The sequence below is a fragment of the Pelophylax lessonae genome, assembly GCF_965119305.1.
Source record: "Pelophylax lessonae genome assembly, chromosome: 4".
Lineage (NCBI taxonomy): Eukaryota > Metazoa > Chordata > Amphibia > Anura > Ranidae > Pelophylax > Pelophylax lessonae.
This window is the reverse complement of record NC_138771.1, coordinates 27116676-27129916: the sequence shown is the minus strand read 5'-3', so window position 1 is coordinate 27129916 and position 13241 is coordinate 27116676. Positions and strand designations below refer to the sequence as shown.

The 13241-nt window shown below is 41.5% G+C and overlaps 1 protein-coding gene across 1 annotated transcript in view; it reads right to left on the bottom strand.

The window, feature by feature from the left end:
* Positions 1 to 13241, bottom strand: part of ADAMTS17 (ADAM metallopeptidase with thrombospondin type 1 motif 17) — a 540263-nt gene that overhangs the window by 469345 nt on the left and 57677 nt on the right. Inside the window, exon 3 of the mRNA XM_082253049.1 lies at positions 6984 to 7161. Coding sequence (XP_082109175.1) covers positions 6984 to 7161 — 178 coding nt within the window. The remainder of the gene's footprint in view (positions 1 to 6983; positions 7162 to 13241) is intronic.

Here is a 13241-nt window from a genome sequence, read left to right as displayed (position 1 = left end):
TGGCAAATTCTAGGCGCACTTTTTTGTGAATGGGCTTTAGGAGACACTTCCTTGGTGGATGACACCCATGCATTCCATTCCTCTGCAGTATACACCGTATTGTGTCATGGGAAACAATCAGCCCAGTTTGGCTTTCTACTTCTCTAGCTAACTGCAGTGAACTTGCATGGCAATTTTCTTTAACCCTTATCAGAAGATGCTCCTGTCGAGGTTTTAGGTTTCGTGGACGGCCTGGACATCTCTGTGAGATGGTTGCAGTTCCATCATGGTTACATTTTTGTATTACTTTTTCTACAGCATTCTGACTGATAAGTAAAGCTTTGCTGATCTTCCTGCAGTCTTCACCTTTCTTGTGTAAAGAAATTATTTTCTCTATCTCAGGCCTTGTGACATTTCACTTCCATGTGGTGGCATTGCTGACCGCATGAAATGGGAGGGGTTTTCTTTGTTTTGTAATGCCCTATTAAAATCAACTGTCTGCTGGAAACCTATTTAGTGAATAATTTAACTTACCTGTAGTTGAATTCTTGTTAAGTAGGATTGTGTGGTCTAAAATTTAGCTTTGCTCCCAAGACTTTCTTTGGGGTGTACTCATTTTTCTAACATGGTCTTGAATAAATTTGATAGGAAAAATACTTTGTGTGTGCAAATTAACAAATCTTGGTTGCAATAAATGGCCTGCATTTGTGGGAGTATTTTATAGTAGTATAATGTCCCATAGAAAATGTTGATTCTAAAAGAAAAGTAAATATTTTCTGACAAATCTGTTGGGGTGTACTCATTTATGCTGAGCACTGTATATTAAAATATAATTATGTAGCACCCTCCTAGGTAGGTGCTAGGAAAAAGCATGTATGTGGCCCTGTCTGATTATCAGGGGGGCCTGATCATTTAGTTAGGCTGTTACATGTTTCCAGGTGTGGGCAGTTGCGTCTGGGGAGTCTCCCCACTATTTCCAATGAGGGCTCTTATTGGACAGTGGAGGAAACCTAGCCAATAGCACACCAGGGCTTATAGCTGTCCCAATGGGTGGAGTTTGCAGCAATGCACCCTGGGATGAGTTATAAGTCCGAGGGGAGCATGTGACAGGGTGTCTTTGGCGGGAAGCAGAGTCCCAGGAGGAGAGTGATGGCTGTCTCTCCTCCTGTCAGCGGTAGTGAAGGTGTCCTGGGCAGTCGGCCTAGAGGACGAAGGTTGAGCTGGGCTGCAGAGAGGGAGCCAGAGTGCCGTGGACGAGAGGAGCTGCTGGGCAGAAGTTTCAGGGAAAAACAGTGTTGTGTTGTGAGTACTTGAAACTGCCCAGATTTCTGCCTAGGAGAGGGGACCACTCCAGAAGGTCAAAGGGATCCTGGAGCCAGCTAACCGGTAGAGATGATTTAGAGAGAGGGGGTGCCAGTGTCTAAGCCCTGTAGATAAGAGATAAAGGGGTGCCAGTGCAGGCCCTTAACTGTTCAGCAGTGCAGCAGAGTATACATGTAGCTACCTCAGCAGGAGTCAAGCCTTCTCACCCAATATCAGTGCCCAACCTCCCAAATGTGCTTCTGGAAGAATGGTCAAAAACATTCCCATAGATGCACTCCTAAACCTTGTGGACAGCCTTCCCAGAAGAGTTGAAGCTATTATAGCTACAAAGGGTGGGCCAACTCAATATTGAACCCTACGGACTAAGACTGGGATGCCATTAAAGTTCATGTGTGTGTAAAGGCAGGCGTCCCAATACTTTTGGTAAGATCGTGTATTTTAGCATTCCTTTTGGAGTTAAACTTGTACATGACATCGTGCCCAGGCATGTCATTTTAATTACATATAATTATCTTCCTAAATTTTGTGATCATTGCTTCAGTGAACAGGATATCCATTTTCCTTCCAGTAATGATAAGAGGCTCTTGTCTTTGAGAAAGCGCTCAGAGGCAGAACGTTCGCTCCGCTGTGTCCCCAGAGCATTACTAGTAACAGTCTGTTTTTATTTCCAGGGATTATCCTAATAGCACAACATCCTGCCATCCTCTGCCTCCTCTGGCATGTCTGCCGAGAGTATAGAATTACCCTGGGATGGGCAGGTGTCATTGCCTTGATCCCTTTGTAATAATGTCTTTTTTAAAGGGTAATTCCACTTTCGTGGGGGGAAAAAAAATTACAAATAAAGAAAAAACAATATAGCGTATACTGTTGTGACACAAATCATGTTGTAATTGAATGTTATTAAAAATGACCTTTCCTTTTTGATCTGCAGCTGTTGTAGTTTTCTGAAAAAGCAATGCAATATGGCCGCCTGGAGCTGTTCTGTACACAGAATGTATACTGACCACACCCCCAGAAACATAATTTCCTGCTTGTGTGATTGGCTCACACATTTTCCCAGTCTGCCCAAGATACAAGTCAGATTTCTGGCATCCCTTGCATCATAAATGTCATTTTTGCTGAGATACTCCCAATAGGAACACGTCTAAAGGGATGCAGGCCCAGCAGATTTCCTCATTAGAGCCCTGCAGCTTCCACAGCTGATAGATAATTATGAAACCACTCCCATTAGACGCACTCAGCACAGAGGTACAAACAATGATTTCTTCAGAATAACAAAAGATAGGAATCTGCAACAGTTTGCAATGTACAGAGATCACCCAGAGGGGAATGTTTTTTTCTCGAGTGTTACGCTTTAATAACTGAGCTCCAAGGTAAATATTATAAATAAATCAAATTTAGTCCATTATTTGTAACTTAAAGTGTTACTAAACCCAGGAGCTTGCATTCACTAGATCTGGTCTCCCACAGTACACAGAACATGGAAATTATTTTAGTAAAAATAAACTGCTAAATACCTTTTCTCATCAGCAGTATATAGCAGCCTTGTGACTTCTATCCGTGCCTGGTTAAAGCTTGTAGGAGGAGTTGTCATTCTCCCCTGATTGTCCTATGGGACTGCAAGCTTTAACCAGTGCTCTTGTAGGAGGAGTTTTCATTCTCCCCTAATTGTCCTATGAGGCTGCGTGACCCCTGGCCCGTGCACATAGGGACAAAAATGAATGTTAACAAGCTATATTTCCCCTGGGTCAAACGTTTTTCATTCATAAGAATGGCACAAATCAACTGCATTATGTCCACTTTGCATCTAATGCATTCTAAACATACTGGTTTGTCACAGGTTTCTTGTATGGAAGGACAGCTGATAATTTAGATCACTGAAAAAAAAAAAAAAAAAAACAAACACTAAGGGGTGTAATTTGGGGGGAAAAAACTGCAGCGCAATAATCTTGTAAATCTGCATTTGGACAGGTCATTATTCACAATCAAAAATGCTGCCACATATGCAATATTGTGCAACCCTGCAGTAAAAAGAGCAACAAATGTATTAGGAGTGTTTATTAAAAAAAAAAAAATTGCATATTTAGTAATTCTGTGAAACTGCATTAGTTCTGTCTGAATGGGGGTCAAAGGCAAATCTACTTACGCTATTTTCCTTCCATTTCAAATAGTTTTCTTCCATAACAATGGAGTGAATAAGAAAAAAACAGCGTTATAGCCAATAGATGGCGATGACAATACGAATAAGCATTGCTTATGATCATCAGCTCCATCTAGTGGCTATAATGCAGTATTTTCCAATTTCACTCTATTTTCATAAATGAAAAAACACATTTCACCTGCAAAAAAAATAGCCGAAGCACATTTGTTTTGGCCCCCATTCACACAGAGCAAATGTATAGTTTCAAAGGATGAATAGCTCTGGCATTTTTTTTTTTTTTTTTGAAAGATCTGAGATCTTTTATAAAATGTGTGTCCATGTCAGCTATCATTTCCTTTATATTTTAAAGTTTTGGTAAACTCTTACATATCCCCAGTGAAGTGGCTGGCCTCATGCGATTCACAGAAATGAAACAAATCCATCCTCCTCAAGTCCCTGTTTATCTGCAGCACTCTCTCCTCTACATCTGTTCAAAGTACAGAGGATTTCTCAGCTTCAAAAGACAGATGGGGGGGGGGGGATCTGATAGCACACACTACACAGGATAGAGCAGAGAGCCAAGTGTAAATTGACACCTGAGTGGAGAGAAAGGACATACCCTCCTCTACACAGTCTTAGGAAAAATGCACAACTGAGGCTGTCAATCACCTGCTGTGTGCTGGAGGAGCGAGGCCATCTTCAAGGATCGTTTGGCGTCAGCATAGATTGTCTAGAAGTGACTCATGCAGATGGTAGGAGAACAAGGCAGCAGACAAAAATCACACTAGGTGCTTTGAATTGAGGCAAGTGAATACTTTGTAAACCTCTGCAATAAAAAACAAAGCATTTGCTTCTTATTGCAGAGGTTTACATCCACTTTAACTGCGTTGCTATCTGGCAGTGATGCCTGAATCACAAAGCTGGCTGAACAGAACTGTGTGTCTTTTGCCAGATAAGGCAGTCCACATAGGTGTACGTAGCTGCTTGATTGGGGTGTAGCGTCAAAAAAACATTCAGAATCATTTTATCTGGCGCTGAACTGGGCGATCATCTGAGCAAATCTCAGTCTCCTGACTGTTGGACACGACAGCATACCGTGTAAGACCTTCAATTTAACATACTGGCATCCGCATCTTGTTAAATCAAAGAAAAGATCTTCTTTTATTCCAAGAGTCATTATTCCGGAATAGAACATTTTTGCACTTCTCAGTTACACTTTTTCCCTTATATGGTGGTACAATGGGAACTTATGAATTTTTTTTTTGCTTTTAAAACCCATAAAAAAGTTTAATTCAGACAAGTGAATGACGACAAGACGACTAAACATGTGCTTATTTTATTGAAAACCGAATTAATATCTATACTTTTCTATGCGCTTTTATTTTTCTTCCTATATTTTTTAGTGGGATACGTATAGAATGCAGTTTTGAGGGAAAGGGACACCAAATAATATCCTTGTGCTCCAAAATAAAATCTACACACATCAACTATTTATTGGCCCTGTAATCTATTTGGTCCTTGGTCTTGGCCAACTGATAATGAGAATCTGGTAATCTGGTCTTGGCCGACTTATAATGGGAATCTAGTAAACTGGTCTTGGTCAGTCACATAAAGACCAAACTTACCAGATTCCCATTACCAGTCATACAGGACCATACAAGATAATGAGAATCTGGTAAGATGGCCTAGGTCAAGTTATAATGGGAATCTGGTGCGTTGTTCTCGGTCGAATGATTATGAGATTCTAGTAAACTGGTCTTGGTTGACTGATAATGGGAATCTGGTAAGTTGGTCTTGTATGACTGATAATGGGAATCTGGTAAGTTGGTCTTGTATGACTGATAATGGGAATCTGGTAAGTTGGTCTTGTATGACTGATAATGGTAAGATGGTCTTGGTCAACTGATAATGGTAAGATGGTCTTGGTCAACTGATAATGGTAAGATGGTCTTGGTCAACTGATAAGCGTAAGATGGTCTTGGTCAACTGATAAGCGTAAGATGGTCTTGGTCAACTGATAAGCGTAAGATGGTCTTGGTCAACTGATAAGCGTAAGATGGTCTTGGTCAACTGATAAGCGTAAGATGGTCTTGGTCAACTGATAAGCGTAAGATGGTCTTGGTCAACTGATAAGCGTAAGATGGTCTTGGTCAACTGATAAGCGTAAGATGGTCTTGGTCAACTGATAATGGTAAGATGGTCTTGGTCAACTGATAATGGTAAGCTGGTCTTGGTCAACTGATAATGGTAAGCTGGTATTGCACAACTGATAATGGTAAGTTGGTATTGCACAACTGATAATGGTAAGTTGGTATTGCACAACTGATAATGGGAATTAGGTAGGTTGGCCTAGTATGACTGAGAATAGGAATCTGGTAAGTTGGTTTCGGTCCAATGATCATGGTAATCTGGTCTTGGTTGATTGATAATGGGAATTAGGCAAGTTGCTCTTGGTCAACTGACAATGGGAATCTGATAAGCTGGTCTTGTATGACTGACAGTGGAAATCTGGTAAGTTGGTCTTGGCCTAATGATTAAGGGATTTTGGGAAACTGATCTTTGGGAACTGATAAAGGGAAACTGGTAAATTGGTCTTGACTGATGGATAATGAGAATCTGGTAAGTCGGTCTTGTATGACTGATAATGGGAATCTGGTAAGTTTTTCTTTTGTATGACTGATAATGGGAATCTGGCAAGTTGGTCTTGTAGGACTGATAATAGGAATCTGGGAAGTTGGTCTTGTATAAATTATAATGGGAATCTGGTAAGCTGGTCTTTGGCCAACCAATAACGATAATCTGGTAAAAATAGTCTTGGTCAACTGAAAATGGTAAGTTGGTATTGTACAACGGATAATGGGAATTAGGTAAATTGGTTTTGTATGACTGATAATGGGAATCTGATAAATTGGTCTTGGTCAACAGATTATGGTAAGTTCGTATTGTACAACAGATAATGGGAATTAGGCAAGATGGTCCTGTATGGCTGATAATGAGAATCTTGCAAGTTGGTTTTGGCCCAATGATCATGGGAATCTGCTCTTGGTTGACGGATAATGGGAATTAGGTAAATCGCGCTTGGTCCCCTGACAATGGGAATCTGATAAGTTGGTCTTGTACAAATGATCATTGGATTCTGGTAAACTGGTCTTGGTCGAATAATGGTAATCTGGTAAATTGGTTTTGGTCAACGGCTCCCTTTACATCAGCACTGTTTTGCCATAATGAGTTCCCAAAACCATACATTGATTGGTGACAGCCTCATAGTCTTTTAAATGTATTCAATGCAAAAGAGTCTAAAAGTACAGAGTTTAATAGCAACCTATGTAAGTGATTTTTTTTTTTTACTGGAATTCAATATAATGAAATTTGACTGGTTGCAATGATTTTTTTGCTCGAAGAGGTACATTTTATAAAAGTACAGAAAAAAAAAACTGTTAGTAAAAAACAAACCAAAAAAAAAAAAATAAAAAATCAGCCCCAGCCCATAGTTCAGGTAAGAAAATGTGATAGATTCCCCTCGGTTTTAACCACAACTTACCTGAAATAACTTGGCAGTTGCTATCTTGATTATTATGGCTGGAAGATGCACCAGGCTCCTCTACTTGTCGCTTGCGTCTTAGAATATGTTTTCTTCCAGAGAAGGATGAACTCAGATCTGTTGAAGTGTTGGCTGGTTCAATCATCACTTGGTCCTGGCCTATCTGAATATATCCAATCTACGGAAAAGACAAATCATTAAAATTGACGCAAGCAACAATATAAAAAACACACAGCATGTGTTTTTAAGTGGTTAGAAATGGTCTGAAATAGATTATAGAGCCTATGTTGTAATCTTTCAGTATCTTTGAGAATGAATTACTTAATTAAAAGCCAGAGAGGTCAGTGATGTCTCTCTTTTTTTTTTTTTTTTTTTAAACACATTTTATTGATTTTTTCAAAAAATTTTCTTTACAAAACACACAAATAAAATTACAAAATTAAAAGAGAGAATCCAGTATCTATACTACAATGATACCTCAAGTATCAATATGTAAATCTGGGGATAATATATAAAATTATATATGGTCAGTGATGTCTTATTTTAAGAATTTTCACCTCTTGTTAAGAACATAAATAAATTATTTAAATTCTTTATTTGAAACTACAGAGTGGAACACATGGGTACAGACAGATGTGACTTGTGGATACAGGTATGATTGAATAGTATCACCTTTACCATTTCTAAATATTAGAACTACGGTTTCAATCACAGAAAATAAAAAAAAAAAAAAACAGGTAGATAAAAGATGAAATTATGGGATTATCTGCTGCTCCAACTCTCATTTTTTGTTTCCTGGGGGATTGATGGAAACTGCATTGGAATACGTAGGGGAAAGTGGGGGGGGGGGGGGGAAGGAGAAGGGTGGGTGTAATCTTCCCAGCTCACCGCTTTGGTGCCCCAACTAATAGCCGGCTGCGTCATGGTCCCTATATAAAGTACCAGGGGTCCATATTTTGAAGTGCTTTTCTGATTGTTCCTTTAGGGCAGCTGTCAGTTGCTCCATTAACTGTATGTCAGTCAAGAGGTCCAGCCACTGCTCAATTGTAGGCAGAGAGGATTTTTCCCACGTGGCTGCCTGGTATGCAGGCCTTGGCTACACTGGGGAGGTGCTTAAGGAGAGAATTTTTGTAACATGTAACAGACATTGGGGTAACATGCAATAACAATGCTGCAGGGTCATCTGCAAGAGACACATTCATCACCCTGTGAATAGTGGCTTTAACTTTCATCAGGAAATCTTGCAGACAAGGGCATTCCCAGAAAACGTGAAGCAGAGTGCCAATTTCCCATTGACATCTCCAACATGGGGGGGGGGGGTATTTGGGTGGGACGATCCCGCATATGACCTGTGGGGTTTTGCACCAATGAATTATAATTTTGTATCCATTTTCCTGATAAGATGGGCAATGGACACCTTATGGGCAGTTAATTTTCCCATTTATGTAAAAAGGTAAAGTTACACAGTTGTAATTTTGAGGTCAGCATAATATAAAAAGACAAAGATAGGCAGTGCCTTATAGGTGTTTTGTTTAGAATAGGAAACTCCAAACCCCAGCCTGCAGGCCACATCCAGACTGCAAGTATGTTATCTTCGGCTCACTCAGATACTGCAGAAACTGCAGACCCAGCACTACTGGTCTGATTGCTTTTCTAAAACCCGCTGTTCTCAGCAGCAAGTCTTGGCAAACAGCAGACAAAGTTCCTCCCCCAACCCCTCCTGCTCTTCAACGCCGTGCTGTGTATGGGTTGTTAGGACCTTTGGCGTCCTAGTAACCAATGATGTCATCAGTGCAGCGTCTCCTGGCTTCCACCCGTTGTTTATATTATTGATCCTTACACATTCAGTCTGCTTCTGTAGCAGCGGGGAGGGACCAGGTGGTGCAGGAGACCTGTACTGCGCCATTATTATGACCGCAATCTAAGAGGCAATTGGAGGCAATGTGCTGGACATAAATATGCTATGAGGACACATATGTGCAAGGAGACTCTGATGGGGGACACAGATATGGAGGAGACTGATGGGGACACCGATATGGGGGAGACCCTGATGGGGACACCGATATGGGGGAGACCCTGATGGGGACACCAATATGGGGGAGACCCTGATGGGGACACCAATATGGGGGGAGACCCTGATGGGGACACCAATATGGGGGGGAGACCCTGATGGGGAAGGCACAATTATTCATTTATAAATTACTGATTTTTTTTGGACCACAGATGTGTAAAGTTTGCGATGTGGCCCTTCTACTAAAAAGTTTGGAGACCCCTGGTCTAGACAAAGGCCGGCCATTCGTGGTTCGAATCTCAGCCAGTTCTGAAAGAACCGGCTGAGATTCAAACCATTAATGGGCAGGCTGAATGTACCAAGTGGATTGATTGTTCAACTTGGGTACAACCAGCCTTCCAATTATGGCAAGAGCCTGCTAAAGCCGCTAGTGATAATCATGGTCTTCTCCTGGCAGGGACGGCTTCCTCCGCCCGCCCCTGCTGCCCCGCCGGGAGAAAACAATTGCTCAGCAGGAGGGATTCCCCTGTGAGCACTGTGTTGATGGGGTAATCATGCGAAATTCACACAGTCTATGGGCTGCCTTAGACTGCGAAAGGTATAAGTAGATGTTAGTCCTGATGTAGGCAGAATAGAAATTTGAGGTGGGAACCTAGGGGAATATATAAATAATTAAATGCCCATAGTCTGGGTACAGGTGCACTTTAAAGGAGTCTTCAAAGCCTATAGCACATGGCAGACACAGAAGCGTGCCCTAAATGGCTCTCCTATTCCTGAGGGTTCTGGACACAAACTAGCCATTGCATGTGAAATGTCTTGAGCCATCAGTAGACAAGTCCAACCCTCACAATGTCCATTTGCCCTCACCAACTAGAAACGGATTTGCAACTTTTACAATAAAATGATCTTGCAGCTTACAGCTTGGCTTACTAACAGTTGTAATCTTTACTTGATCCCTCATTAAAAGTTCGGATGGATTCCAAGCAAGCTGCTTCCTAGCAGTGATGTTCATTTTCTGCAGTTGGCAGAAAAGCGATTACCGAGTATTCCTCGAAGACATGTAAAACCAAGGCACAGGAAGAGAGAGTCACCCAGAGCCTGGAGCTCAGGAGAGGCTTCCCTTCCCTACACAAGTCCTGCCAAGAACAATTCAAGTTTTTTTCCTATAAAAATAAAACCCTTGCAACACAAGGAGGACCTACAGCAGAGATTTATCTCAAGTACTTGTGATCATTTCTGCTTGGTTGACCTGGTAAGAGGCTGTGGATGAATCAAAGGGATGAAATCATGAGAGGACAGATTTACCTGCTTTTTAGGAAATGTTCAGCAATGCAACGCCTTCCAGATCTTGACTCAGCAAAACCAAAGTAATTAATTCCAGTATGAGGTGCAGAGAAAAAAAATAAAGGGAGGTCCGATTGCACTATATATCAGCTAATTGACATGTGCGCAGCGCCCTCGGATGGCTTCATACATGCAGGAACACCAACTGTATTTCTGCTGGACATTATGTCTTCTTTGTATGAATGGTATAGAAGGTGCAAATTTTGGCATCCAATATTCTTGGCATCCAAATTTAGTATCCAGGACACCACAGAACTAGTTACGTCTCCCTGGCTTCCACAAGGCCAGCAACACTTTCACTGTAATGTCACCGCATAAAGGATTAATAGAGAATGGTCCTGAGGTCTCTGTGCAGGGTCCATTGTATAAGATCAGTTTAAAGAGCAACTAAACTTTTAATTATAAACTGAGGATATAAAACACAACTCATTTCAAAGTTGCCAATTCCTGATAAGCTCATCACAACTTGAATCCCATAATCCATGGCAAACATCAGCGTGTCTTCAATACTACTTTTTGGCATCATAGTAATAAAATATTAAAAGTTCAATTCTGAGTCACGTGATAGCTAATGCACCCAACAGACTTCAAAAAAGGTACCTTTTACCTTATTGGTCTCCAGTCATGGGACTGTGCCTAAAGCCCAGGGGAGCAATCTGGGAAAGTGGGGCCATTGGTGACCTGCGGTCTTGGTCAACTGCGGGGCCAGCAGTCAGAATACAATTGCTGCGTCAGAAGATTCCTCCATTTGCGCTGTGTAGTGTGGCTGAAGGAATCCGTATACGGACAGCTTTACTCTTCAAGGGACAACATGATGAACTTGTGTCTTTTTTCAACCCAACTATGCAACATTGAGTCAGAAACACAGGAAGAGAAAACTTCCAATACGGAGACAAATGGCACCAACAAAACAAATCTTGCCAAGATTCTAGCCTTTCTCCATAACATTATAGAACAAAACCCTATCAATAGCCTCATCTTTGTTATAGATGAGTAGCAATCCGGGAAATAGTCATTGGTGTCCTCGCTGGTCGGCCACAGTCTCCTTTCTCCCAGTGACCACTTACATCAACTGCACATCAGTCAAAAAATGAGAAGCAGCAACCATAATATCGGTTGTGCAAGACATGTACGAACAGACAAGGATATGGAAGCCTGTATTCATAAACATCAGGATTTTCAGCATTCTTAAATCTGTGGACCTAAATCTTGGACCAAGAAACTGATACGGACCCTAAACACAGATGTCCCTAGCCTTCTAAGGAGTAGGGAAGATGAATGTATCTAAATCTTGGACCAGGGAGCAGATACTGTCCCTAAACAAAGATGCCCCCAGCCTTCTGGTAGATCACAAACCTAATAAAATTCTTTGGGGAGAGGGGAAGAGGGAGTCTCTTTACGTCTAGAGGAAAAGAGATTAAATCTCCAAATACGGAAAGGCTTCTTTAAAGTAAGAATGTGAAAATGTAGAATAGACTCCCTCCAGAGCTGGTTCTGGCTAGCTCAGTAGATTGCTTTAAAAAGGCCTCAAATCTTTCCTAAATGTACCTAACATAACTGGGTTTTAACATTTATACAGTGCCTTGAAAAAGTATTCATACCCCTTGAAATTTTCCAAGTTTTCATGTTACAACCAAAAACGTAAATGTATTTTATTGGGATTTATGTGAAAGACCAACACAAAAAGTGGCACATAATCGTGAAGTGTAAGGAAATGATAAATGGTTTTCAAAATGTTTTACAAATTATGTGAAAAGTGTGGGGTGCATTTGTATTCACCCCCCTGAGTCAATACTTTGTAGAACCTCCTTTCACTGCAATTACAGCTGCAAGTCTTTTTCGGTACGTCTTTGCACATCTAGAGGAGTGAAATTTTTGCCCATTCTTTGCAAAATAGCTCAAGCTCTATCAGATTGGATGGAGAGCGTCTGTGAACAGCAATTTTCAAGTCTTGCCACAGATTCTTAATTGGATTTAAGTCTGGACTTTGACTGGGCCATTCTAAAACATGAATATGCTTTTATCTAAACCATTCCATTGTAGCTCTGGCTGTACATTTAGGGTCGTTGTCCTGCTGGAAGGTGAACCTCTGCCACAGTCCCAAGTCTCTGTTAGCTGGAAGGTGAACCTCTGCCACAGTCCCAAGTCTCTGTTAGTCTATCACATAATATCCCAATAAAATACATTTAGAATTTTTGGTTTGTAACAAAATGTGGAAAATTTCAAGGGGTATGAATACTTTTTCAAGGCACTGTAGGTAAAATTGATCCAGGGAATATCAGATTAGCTCTCAGGGAATCAGGAAGGATTCTTTTCCCCTGCTGGAGCAAATTGGATCATGCTTTGCTGGGGTTTTTTGCCTTCCTCTGGATCAACTTTGGGTATAAGATTGTACGATCCCCCCCCCCCCTTTTATTGGGTGAGCTAGATGGACTTGTGTCTTTTCTCACCCAAACTAACCATGTAACTGTAGCACCCTCCTAGGTAGGTGCTAGTGAGAGGAGTATAGTTTTGAGCCCTGTCTGCCTACCAGAGGGGCTGCAGGCAAATCTACTATATTGTTCTCTGCCTACCAGAGAGCAGGATTACTTAGTAGGGTCTGCTCAATGTGCTCAGTATGCAATTCATTGTGTCTAGAGAAGGGTTTCACACTGGTCCAATAGGGAGGCATGTTGGAGAGTGGGAGAAAACCAGACGAATGGATGCATAGGCTTGGATACAGTCCTGGTGATTGGCATGGGGCAGGTCGTTTCAGTGCATTCTGGGATACTGTATAAAAGCCATTAGCAGATGTGCTGCAAGGTCTTTGGCTGGAGAGCAGAGTCCTGGAGGGAGGGGGCAGCTGCCTCCTCCTCTGTAGCAGTGGTGTGCGGTCGCAGGAGGTCGTCCTGAGGGCCAGAGGA